We start from the raw sequence: 13,004 nt of genomic DNA, 5'->3' as shown, positions 1-13,004 counted from the left end.
TATAAAGTTTATCATAGTTGTCAACTCTCTAGAGTCTCCCGGGTACGGCACCAATCCACGTAATCTGTCCGATAAAATAAACCTTTCAGTTTTTCTCTTAGTTTGAAATTAAACCCGATTTCCCCCAGAGTAAATAATTTCTTTTTAAATTTAAAGATCATAGTCCAGTTCTGATGGCATTTGTTGTTGTCGTTTTATTTTATTTCATTTTATTTATATTAACTTCAAACGACTGACTTGTACCTCATTCAAGACAACGTGTGGGGAGATGGCGTCGGATAGAACTCAACGATTCCACACTGGTACAGCAAAAGAAGTGGTAGATACAGCTCTTGGAGAGATTGCGCCAGAAGACGCTGAAAAACTCTGGGTATCCGTAGTTCAAACTCAAATTCAGTAGCTCAGCAGACCAATGACGAAGCCATTGACTTCAATCCGAGTAGCAGATGCGCTTGCGGAATGTTACAAGAACGTAGGACACTGTGGATCACGAAGAGAAATCTTATCTATTAGGGACGGACCATTACAAAAGTTATATGAGGGGGTGGGGGGTGGGGAATGTTTGAGCCGCAGGAATTTTTTTTCGTTTTCAAATCCCTTGTATGAATTTCAGTTTTAGGCCGTAGCATGAATATTTTTTAGGGTTAATTGGCGTGCATGAATTTTTTCCATTTAATTTTCCCTTTCGCGAATAATTTTTGGTACTTCGCTCCCCCCCCCCCCCCGCATAAGTTGTTATTATTATTATTATTATTATTATTATTATTATTATTATTATTATTATTATTATTATTATTATTATTATTATTATTATTATTATTATTATTATTATTATTATTATTATTGTCCCTTATGTCACTGAGACAAAATGGATTTCGAAACCTTGCAAAACTGGCTTTCTGGTCTTACTCGGTACAGCGTAAAAGATCGCAAGGCACCATCGGATTCTTCATGGCCGAGATTTTGTTGTCTCCGCTGTCTCTTCCAGGAGAATCTTCCAAAGAAATTCTTTTTTGGAAATTGTCTTATTTCAAATGTACTAACAAAAAGACGTCAATAATGTTTGTTTCAATTCACGAAAAATGACATTTAGCACAGCAGAAATTACATTTGTCCTTTATTAAGAGGGCACTCTGAAATAACGCACGTGCAGGCCACGATTACCCACGTGCAGCCAACAACTGGAAGTTCTACCTGTGAAGATGGGAAGAAAACATGCACACAGTTTTTTGTTAACACATCTTTTGATTTGAGACGTCTCGAAGCAATGAAAATCTTCAGCGAGGCTACCAATTAAATTCTTCATTTTTGAAGAATTTTATATTATACGCATGTTTTACGTTTGCTTTTCGCCTGCTTTTAGCGGATCCAGACCCCGGGCCCTAGGATCTTGACAGCTGTAATCTGATATTGCTGTTGAAAGTAATTTGCATACCGAGTCACAAAACGTTCGCATGGGCGCTTTATCCTTCAGATTGGCGCTTCCTTCTGCGGTGTCCAGCAGCATTTTGAGACAAAAGTTGTTGACAGATAAGGAAGAGAGGGTTTATTACGTGTTTACTAAGCGAACTTCGTTAGAAAGCGTGCGTGTTGGTTATGAGTCTCAAACAGAGTTCATTATAGAATGGCAAACTTGAACAGATGGCAACGGGAAACATTTTGCCGTAAAACAAGACCTGAAACAAAGAATAGGGAAAGTATTTTAACATTTAGAACTTTGTGCGGGAATATTACCAAGACTTTTTAGGACAGACGTTTCATGACCTTTGCCAGGTCGACTGACGATGGTCACAGATATGTTAAAGATGGCGTTACTTTATGTTGTCTGTAAAACGATTTTTAACTAATTTCTGAGAAGCTCAAACTGATTTCCCCAAAATAGTTTTTACATAACATAAACGTTTGACGCCTGTAGTGTATTTCCCTTCAATCTGAAAAAATTCTGATCAAAGGCACATGATGAAAATCGTCGCCGTTTTCAACGATCCTTCGTGTGTAAACGTCAGGTAGCCGTACGCTTTAGCTTTTTTATAATTACTCAGACTGTTGTAATGCTAAAAATATTATATATTTTGATCAACGACGAGTTAAACTGAAAATTTTAGCAATAAGTTCTTTCCCTAGCACGGTTGTATTGGAACGCGAGTCCAGCGAATCATGTTGAATTTCAACCCTGTTTTTGGCTTGCGAAATCGACGGTGGGGCTTGAAACGGTTTTCTACGTTTTTCTCGGAAACGAACTGATCTTTCGAAGAAAAAACTACGTAGCGTTTGTATACTTACTAAAGTCTACCAGTCTGCAAACGAAGAGCGATTTTGATTGTTTGAGCCTTGCCACGAATCGGCGATTTTGGTCGATTTTTGCATGGATTCGCTCTTAAATACTACAAACATGTAGTTTTTGTTATCACGAAAACTAGGACTGCCACAAAACCAATCCATGAAGTCAGATTACGACCGTTCAAAGACCACTATCATCCGCTCGATCCGCGTCTAATTTGCAGACATATCAGTATTCAGGCTTGCGTTGCCTGAATATCATCAGAATCGCTTTGGGAAACGTTACCCCGCGTAGGGGGCAGGTACAGAGGGGAACCGGGTAGTGAGTTTTTGGGTGGGCATGTGCTGCCCAGGTCTCCAAATCTGGACCTCGTTTTAAAAAGAATTTGCCCTAAAAATGATACCCCGCTCTAGAATTTTAGTAAGTTTCCAAAGCCCTCCCGGCCCGTTTTTGAAAAAAGAAACAAAGTTATTTCTGTGTCGGTTCGACTCAAACTTCGACGTCAACTCAAAATTCGACGATTTCGTCTTTTTCTGTATGGGGCGCGAAGCGCGAATGCAGGGTAAACACGTTATTACGCGACAATTACCTACGGCCTACGATGCGTAACACAACAGTTTGCTTTTTTTGTTATTTTGCGTTTTATGGCTGCTAGCAATTTGAAACTTTCATAAAAGGAAAAAATATGTATAACTCCGTTCTAAATCAGGGACTTCAAAATCATTGCCCCATTGAGAGGCACATACCCGTGTAGCTATTTTGGGGGAGTGCCCCTCCACCGCTGTCAAACGTTTGAAACCATTTTTCTTTCATTTAGCGAGATTTATTCGCTTTCAAGTTAAAACAAGACAAATATGCTTTTACTAATGTCGAAATAGGCTCTTTTCACTGAAAATACCTCCTAACGCCCAAGAAGACTTCTGTTGACATATGGTGCGCACAAGTTTACGGGTTCTATGTTCAAATGAATAAAAAAACTTTCAAAATCTGTAGTAAATTGACAGCAGGTTAGTAATGTATCAAACTTTAAAATTAATAGTGAAAATGTCAACCTTAGATTTTTAGCCGGTAACCCACTCAGACTATTTCTCTGTGCCCCCACCCTGCCCTAGTCTCCCTCGCAGCCGTTTTTTGGACATCCAAAAAACGGCTGCGAGGGAAACTAACCCTACCCCGCAACTGCCTTACCTTTTCTCCTGCTTTCAGGTGATCTTCGGGGTGGCAACGATAAAAACTCTCGGGAAAACGCCCTTTTTAAGAATACCTTTTTGTGTGATGTTTAATCGATAACCCAATAGGTCATTTGCATGAAGACGTCATTTTACTACTACGACCAGAATCCTTCCGGGGTTTGCTTTCTTGTGCAAATTTAGGCTTTTGTCATTGAAACCTCAGTTGGATCACCAAATTTGATTATTAAAGGGAAAACGAAAAGGACTCTGGTCGTAGTAGTAAAATGACGCCATCGTGCAAATGGCCTATTGATAGACGAAAGCGATTGTGATAATATTCAGGTAACGCAATTAGGGTCGCAGCAACAACCCATGTATAGCGGAATGATTTTACCGATTTTACCAAAGTTATCGATAAATCGGGGTAAGGCATATTTTCAGTGTACAATTTATACATACGCATTCTATAGCTTTCATCCTTGTTTATGCCTGAATTTATATGTCTACAGATTAGAAGAGGCGGATCGAGCGGATGATAGTTTTCAGTAGTTTTACAGAATATAGTCTTTGAACGGTCGTAATCCGACTTCATATATATTTTACGGAGTAGTTTTGTGGGGTTCTTTCGTATCTTTATGAAACCATTTATTGAATATAACACTCCGAGAGATACAATCAGAATGAAATAAAATTGATTAAGCTATCCTTAAATGCTGTAATAAAATTTCCTTCATTCCAAAGTAGTTCAATCAATCAATGTGTTATATTTTCAAAACTAAAAGTTTATCGTTCAATTCTATTCTCGGTTAATCAGTTCATTTCTCGATATGACCCTTGTTTTCTTAATAACGAAGCTACGAAATCTGAGACCCCTAAATCTCCCGCTAAATTTGACCTAAACCTCTGTGAAAAGGATCGGACAGAATATAATTTGACAGATTATACCTATCTTCGGTTATAATTTGACTTCACACTTCGATGGATTCAATTTTAGGGGGTTTTAGTTTTCGTAATCTCGAAAACTAACGCGAGTCTTAGGTCTTAACTTTGTTCTTAGTTTTCCTAACATCCGGCCAAAACATCCGCTTAAGGCCTAGAGGCTGGTTAATTGTAGTCTCTCACTCAGGTGGAAAAAATATCATTTTCTGACAGTCATTAGACTGTTCACAGTCCCCTATTTTTTCGTAAGACCGTCGAGATCGAAGACTTTGCGTTGAGGGCGGCTATCTTAGATGAGTGTCAAATCCCCTTAGGAGGCGGGGAACGGAGCTATAATCCACGACGCTAGCCCCCTCGGTACATTTGAAAATCACCATGGCCGGCATTAAAGACGATCTCACGGAAAAATAGGGGGACTGTGAACAGTCTAGGCAGTCATAAGAAATGAATTTCTGGTTGATTAAAATAAGTTAACCATGTAATACAGGTTTGACTGGCCTGAAGAAATATTCTGCCCTAAAGTGTTGACAGAAAAAAATGTTCTTATTTAGCTTTTAGGAATTAGCCGAAAAGCACTGTGTGGATTTCATTATCGTTCAAAAAGTTTAAAGTGTAGTCACGTAAACTTCATACTCATGTGGTTTTCGAGAACATCCAGTTAAAGGTCCTTTTAATATAAAGGCAGACAGATCGATACAGTAATTTCTCTTAACTGTGTATACCCTGGGGAAGGCGAGTCCTTAACATAAAGGGTTTGTAATGGCGAGCCGAGTCTGTTTCAGTCGTTTTTGCCGGTGGTTAAGCTGCTCCATTTTCACCGAGATATCCGTAATAGCGAGATGTCCACAAGGAGAGAGTTGACTATAATTAAGACCTTGATACTAAACAGTGAGTTCAACCAAGGGAAAATAAAAGCCCGTCTTTCCAGAACTCTATGAAGTTGGAGCCACCTAATTTTTCGCGCGTTCTGATTGGCTACTCAATCAGTGAATATTCTGCATTAAGTAGTAAAATCCAACTAGTGGTCTATCATCAATGCTGCGTTCTGATTCGTTGAGCTACTACTAGGCTATATGTTATAGCCTACTAGTAGACTGCCCCACTAGTAGCGAAAAGCGCCGGATTTTTGGCGGCAAAAAAAGGATTAAGGTCTAGCTTTAAGTTGTTTTGTCTCGATATTTTTGACCAGCTAGTTGTATTTTACTACAACAATTATTCCTCTCGCCCTCATGGCCTCAGAGTCGAGAAATAATTGTTAACTATTCACTGATTCACCTCCAGTTCCTCCGAGCGAGCGACGCCAAACTCGCTTAAGTTGCGAGCAAAATGCCTTCCCGGTTTTGCTGCCGTAACAAACAAAGAATTTCCACAACTAATCAAGCAAGCTGTTCCCGAAATACACGAAGAAGGTGACGAAGTTCGGTGTGGAAGTTTTAACGGTAAAGCTTTGTCTTTTTGACTCGAATTTATCGATAAAACCGGTGAAAAAGTTTTTTGTTTACAATTGCAAATTAAGCTTAAGTCTTCTGTTACTTTATTTAGTTGACTTTTTCATAAAAAAGCTTAAAACTAAATTTAATAACCTTTTTTTACAGAATGATTTTAAATACAAAAAGAATTGACAACTCCTTTTGAAGAAATTTCCCCGCAAGAGCTAAACAAATGCCTTCAAAAGTTTTGTTCGTCGGCAAGAAAAAGCGACGGCCGCGGCCGTTCGGTCATTACGCGCCAAAATTGTAATCGTTGGCAACAGTATTTGAGTTAAAAATCATCATTTTTGTGCTCAATTATCTCATTGTTTTAGTATATACGAAAACAATTATTCACCTCAGTGTCGTTGGCTAGTGGTGGTGGTTTACCTCGCTGCTTCGTAGCTACAATCAGGGACAAAAGTAGTTGACACACTTCTTTAAAACGGGTGCTTTTAACAAAAATTTAATTCATTTATTATTTCATTCTTTTTAAACGCCGTAAATCCCCTCACCCCCCGAATCAATGTTGTCTGAAGTAAAAAAAAGACTTGAGGGTCCAAAATTCAACATTGATTTTGGGGGGGAAGGGGTTGGGGTAGACAGGGGAAGGGAATAAGTATATCCACTATGCAAAAAGGGGCCATTTTACGGAAGTGTGTCAACACTTTTGTCCCTCATTGTCTGAATGCAAAATTGTGCTACTGCACACAAGTTGAGCCGTGCATGACACTGATTTTAACTGAAATGAAAGAAATCAAAGACATAATTCTGTTATTGGTGGTAGGGGTGACATTTACTTATTCACGACCGAATTATAGGGCCAATTGGAATTACGTGATGACGTAATAAAAGGGCCGCGATATCCAGAATTAACGTCGATGTGGTTTACAAGCTAAAAACTGACGCTGAAACTCGCGCACATGTACAACTTTTGATGAATTTCAAGGGTATGCGTACTGAAAATGTTTTTAATAAAGTGAATATTTCTCGTTCTTCACTTTATCCGATTGTTAAGGCGCAAACAATCACGGGTAGGGTAAGGATTGACACGTAGTGGGGATATTCACTGGCCGGCCACGGAAATATGGAGCGTTAGTGCGGAGCGGCCGTCACTGCGTTCAATATCGAAACTACGGAAAAGTGAAGGTAAATTCATGGCCAATTCAATAAAAAACTAAGGACAGCGTAGCAAACATTGCAAGTGTCCACGAAAACAATTACTTTCAATCCCACCTCATGACACCATGAGTGACATGATAACGCAACGCAAATAGCGTGAAATGAGCGCATATGTCTGTGTATTTGGACTGTATTTCTCAAGCGCAACCCTGTGTTTTTGTCTATTGTCGGCAGAGAAAATGAAAAGAGACCTTTGAAACGTGAACTGGTATTTGACTCTCAAAGAAAACGACAGCTCAAACTGAGGAAAACACTGCTTCCTTCGTGTTACAACGGTTAACCACGTTTCGGCGAACGAAAAGTAACATAAGTCTGTTGTGACCTCTTAATGTCCATATGTATTCTCGTGGCTAACCGTTAAAACTCCTTATTTGCACAACATCGCTGGAATTTTTCTCGCCAAGAATACGTATTGCGAAGTACTTTCTACATAGCGGAATCTTCTTTTGCCTTTCGTGAAGAATTAGCGCATAAAAAAGGAAAATTTTCCAGCGCACGGCCGTCATCGATCACATGTTATCCCGCATTCCTTGTCATCAAGTGAACTTCTGGGCAAAAGTAATTGCTGTTTTGGCGATGATGCAAACTGGTGTGTCTATCTTGAAAACAATTTCTTTGGTATTCTGTGATTTATGAGCTGGGAGATGAAATGGTTGTCCATCCAACATCAATAAAAAACCATGCCACTGAATAAATGGCAGGCAGTCATCTAAAATCATTACAAAAGAACATTCCAAAACCTGGTCTAACCTGTTCGACGCCTACTTACGCTAAAGGTTTGGATCACTTAGGTTTGAAAAGGTCTCCAAAGAAAACCACACATCTATATATAGGGCATAGCACAAACGGCTGGCCCATCACTTATGAGGTTCATAACCTGTATATTGTTCACGTCCTTTCACTAATGGTACAAGTCAATGTCAAAAATAATGCATGTTCCCTCCGTTACTCTGCAGTGCTTCATTCGCTTAAGTTAACCATTTACCAGAACAATTTTCATTGCACCTTAGTGTTTCCATCCTTTTTCCACTATTGATAATACTTGTGAAACCATTACATCCGCTGCAACGGCATTGATCACAACACAAATGATTTCCTCTCGACCCCACAGGGTATCAGGAACGCGCGCGGGAGTACAAGATTAAGTAATGACATACGCTTCGTACATTTTACTCTACGTATACTACAAATCAGGACGAAACTTTACAAATTGTTGTTTCTAAAAAAATCAATTTGGCCCATAGAGTAACGTCATCGCACAAAAATTCAGCAGCGTCAAAAATCTAGCCGAAAAACAAAGATACATATTTCAGACAATCAGGGACAAAAGTAGTTGACACACTTGTTTAAAACGGGTGCTTTTAACAAAAATTTATTTCATTTATTATTTCATTCTTTTTAAACGCCGTAAATCCCCTCACCCCCCGAATCAATGTTGTCTGAAGTAAAAAAAAGACTTGAGGGTCCAAAATTCAACATTGATTTTGGGGGGGAAGGGGTTGGGGTAGACAGGGGAAGGGAATAAGTATATCCACTATGCAAAAAGGGGCCATTTTACGGAAGTGTGTCAACACTTTTGTCCCTCATTGTAGGTAAATATCCACGACTAACCATCTCCACTTCGGTGAATAATTGTTATAGATAGGCCTTTTTGCAATAGTTGGTCACGTGATCAACCTTCTGTAAACACGAAAATAGTTCGCGTTTGGACAATTTTGTTAGCATGAACTAAAAGAGCATGTCAAAATTAAGTAACCTGTGAATTTTCACCTATATATCTCAAAAGGAGCTATTGCAACGGCGGCCGAAAATAAGAAGGATTTGTATGAGAAAGATCATTTGAAATTCATTTGATTTCATTTCCGCAGTTCTTATATGATTTATTTCATATACATCTATCACAGAAAAACAACTGTTGCCACCCAGTCACCCTTGAATGGTTTTCCATACAAATCCTCGTAAATTTCGACATTTTTGAACTGTCTTTACGTCTTTACGTCTTTCCCTTACGCATTTAAGGACTCAAATTGGCTGTTATGAATAAAAAGGAGATTTGAGCCCTATAATGCTTTTAAGACAGTTTGAAAATTTCCCAGTTTGCAAGGGTTTATATGGAAAACCACTCAAGCGTGACTGGGTGGCAAGAGTTGTTTTTCCCTTCTAGTTTTCGGCGGCTATTGCGATCGCTACTTTTGAGATATACGGCTGGAAATTGACAGATTACCTAATTTTAATATGGTTTTTAAGTTCTTGCTGACAATATTTGAAGATGCGAACTGTTTTCAGGAGATCAGGTTATTAGAATTAATAAAATGATTGCCTGAGAGAAAATGCTTTGATCTTTTATCAGATTCTCTCAACTTATTCCTTAAGAAAATGTATAGAGATCAGTATGGAGAATTAATACGTGTATATTGGGGCTTAAAGAGTTAAACCAGCTGTCTTAGGTCAGCTTATTTAAGCTTATATTTATCTCATTTTTACTTTAGAAAGACCATAAAAACTAACTTATAAAAAATCTTTAACTTTGCACATGACTGGTAAATAAATTCCCAACCTCTTGGCGACTTTCGCAGCAATTTTAGTCGCCATTTTTTTGCTGTGGATGTTTAACGTCATGTTTTGAAACGTGTGCTCTGTACTGTAGTCTGTACTGTAGTCAGTATACTGTGCAGTGACATGGATACTATTACGCGCTCTACTACATTTCTCTTTGTTTTTATAAACTAGATGGTTGATCTTTGAGAAGGTCATCAACGCTTTACTTTCCAAGCCAGTTTATTACCTGAGTATAACAAAGCTACGGACCCATGCCAAGGAGAAGTGCTTCATCAATGACCATGAAGGGTTTACCACCATGGTGAATTTCTATCATGACCTGGGGATAATTATCAAGCACCGTCGCACAGTCATCTTGAGTACCCAGTGGCTGATAGACTTGTTCGGGCAGCTGATCACTATTCCAGATTTTGAGAAAATTGTAAGATATCCATTATAAACTTGAATTTAAACTATGGCAATGGTTGCAGAAGTATTTCCGGTCGTCGCTTCCCTCCACTTTTTAGGTGGAGAGAAGCGTCGACCCGAAATACGTCCACATTCGCTGGCTATATCTATTGGTAACCCGTGCTGAAATCATGGGTTCAACAAAATCCCATCCATGATGAGGACGTTCGTGTGATCAGATGATCAGAACAATCTACCTTTAAAGGTGTGCAATGGAAGTAAGTAGAAGCAATTGTGAAATCAATGTCAACATAATAGGCACCCGTCATCGTCAAAATTCCGCTATGAGTAATTAAAGATTGTTTCCCCAAAAGCTTCCCCTCTCAGACGTCTTTATACCGCATCACTTGGTGTCCACTAAGAATAAGAGCTGCTTATAACCAATTTACCTGCAATTATCCTCAAATGTAGTCCTAAAATAATCTCTCAAAACAAAACAGAGTGGAAAGTAATTGATACGTCTGCTGAAACTAGCAACTCTGTGTCGACCAATCAGAACGCACTGCCAGGTTCTGGAAGTGAAATTTGGACTGTAAGAATTTTCCGGTGAGTAAACCAGATGGAGGATGCTGGCATTTACGTGGCGCTTTAACGAGCATTCTAAAGATCTCAAATTTGAGGTCTGCTTAGTGTTTACTTGAAATGTTAAATAGCTTATTTCTTTTAGTAAACTTACTAAAAATTTAACACTTTAGTAGTGTAAAATGATCCTACAAGAAAGCTGTCTTGAAACTTTTTGTGATCATTCCTCTTGTTATTGTCTCTTAGGTCCCCAAGTTTGCAAAGCACTGGAAGGAAGTCGAAGAAAGCGGTGTTCTCAGCATGGAATTGCTTGATCATGTCTTTTCCAAATTTCTTCTGAAGGGTGTTGCCAGGAAAGACATTCTTGATTTGATAGAACAATTTGGATTGATTGCAAAATTTTCATCTTCAAAGACAGGTGAAAAGTATTTTGTTCCATCTCAACTCAAAGCGTCACCTGATTCCCTTTGTTCTATGGCGCCCTCAAGGCTGGACCCTTGCCCCCTGTTTGTTTACTTTGTCAGCGGTTCTGTCCCCCATGGTCTGTTCACACGGCTTGTTTCTCGATCTGTCCGTTGGTGTTCTGAAACTGGTCCATCTCAGCCCCCTACCCTGTACCAAAATGGAGCGTGGTTTGTTATTGGCAAGCAAACTTTTCATGATTTTGTTCTTATTTGTATGAAGCAGTTTATTAAGTTTTTTATCAAGCAAAGAAACCAACCTCAGCAGATCTCAGTAGATGACACAAGTGAGGTGGCGGTGCAGGTTCGTAAGTTTGTGGAGGCAACTTTGCAAGTTTTGTCACGTGATCTCTATAAAGGTGGATTGCAGTATCAAATTCGGGTCGCCTGTCCGTATTGTCAGCGGGAAAAGTGTTCAAGCCATAATCAGATTGCATGTTCTCATGAAGATTGTCTTCACCTCCTTGAGTTAAGACAAGGTGATCCTCTGATTTGCAAGAAGAAACCTGCAGAGGAGGTGCTCACGGTTACGGGACAAGAGCAGTGGTTCTCACAAATAGAAAGTAAGGTAGGTAGTAGTGAAATGCTATCTCTAGCAGTGCTGTTAACATATTACATATCAATCGAATACACATACTACTTAAAATTGTGTCTATATAAAGAGTAGCTACATTGACTGTAGCCATATATTTAAACTAAAGAGGCTTCAACAAAGTCCTGGGATGTGCTTTGTTATAAGGTTATAGTATGAGGTTTAACGTATGCCTTTATTTATCCTACCACGAGCTCCACTGGAGTGTAAGAGAAGGCTTTGTTGCTATCAACTTAGCGAACATTAGTACTTAAAATCAAGTAAGTTGATAAGGTCAATTGGCTACCATGTATTAATAATTGTTATTGGCCTGTAGGCAAAGCAGTTGGTATATAACTTTTTCTCAAGGTCTTTGTAAATGTGCTGTTTTGCTTTGCGGTTGAGCAATAAGTTTGTAGCATCTACCGTTTCGATAAAATGTTTTGCAAACTTTCATTCAAAAAGGTAGAACCCCCCAGATATAAAATTTTTATTTTAAAGTATCCAATTTTGGTTGCTATGCAGGAAGCGTGTACTCCATCATCATCAACTGATGCCGATCAAGCTGGTCCAGAGCGTCTGGTACTGAAAGTTACCCTTCTCGCGAATGAGTGGGGGTCGTCCAAGGGTGGCTTGTCAACAATAAACAGAACTCTTGCCATACATTTGGCAAAAGACGCAAACGTAGAAGTGACCATTCTTGTACCTGAATTTGAGTGTGGCGAAGAGCACAAGAGAGCTGCCAAAAGTCACAACATTTCCATCCGGGAAGCAGGGCACCTTCCTGCCTACATTGATCCTCTTGACTGGTTGATCGTTCCCCCAGAAGACCTTGACGTTCAGGTTGTGATCGGCCATGGAGCAAAGCTTGGTAGACAAGCACAGATTATAAGAAAGTCTCATTGCTGTAAGTGGGTGCAGGTTGTTCACACTGAGCCTGAAGAGCTGGCGATGCATAAGAACTATCCAAGCGCCATTGCCAAGGGAGAAGGGAAGAACAGAGCTGAAGTTGACCTTTGTCAAATTGCAGATCTCGTTGTAGCCGTTGGACCTAAGTTGAAAGAAGCGTTCTCGTCCAAGTTGCGTTCATCTCATCGAGAAATCTTACAATTAATACCAGGTTCCTTTGCAGCGTTTTCAGATATTGAACATGCTGCACAAGATGGTGTACATTTCAGAGTACTGACCTTTGGTCGCGGTGATTTGGAAGACTTTAGTCTTAAAGGATACGACATTGCCGCTCAATCCATAGTGGAATTGAAGGACAGTTCTTATAGTCTTATTTTCGTTGGTGCATCCGATGGAAGGCAGGATGAAGTCGCAGAAATCTTACTCCGGACTGGCATTTCAAAGAACCAGCTTATTGTGAGATCATTTGTGAAAGACAAAAAAAGATTGAGA

General features: G+C 39.4%; 1 protein-coding gene across 1 annotated transcript in view; it reads left to right on the top strand.

Moving 5' to 3' along the window:
- LOC140931303 (uncharacterized) overlaps positions 1 to 13,004 on the top strand; it is a 44,134-nt gene that overhangs the window by 23,994 nt on the left and 7,136 nt on the right. The window contains exons 3-5 of the mRNA XM_073381085.1: positions 9,774 to 10,023; positions 10,818 to 11,604; positions 12,133 to 13,004. The exon at positions 12,133 to 13,004 is cut by the window's right edge and continues 334 nt beyond it. Of these exons, the coding sequence (XP_073237186.1) occupies positions 9,774 to 10,023; positions 10,818 to 11,604; positions 12,133 to 13,004 (1,909 nt within the window). The remainder of the gene's footprint in view (positions 1 to 9,773; positions 10,024 to 10,817; positions 11,605 to 12,132) is intronic.

This window comes from Porites lutea, chromosome 3 (genome assembly GCF_958299795.1).
Source record: "Porites lutea chromosome 3, jaPorLute2.1, whole genome shotgun sequence".
Classification (NCBI taxonomy): Eukaryota; Metazoa; Cnidaria; class Anthozoa; order Scleractinia; family Poritidae; genus Porites; species Porites lutea.
Note: the sequence above shows the minus strand (reverse complement) of the source record. Positions and strands in the feature narration are given on the sequence as shown.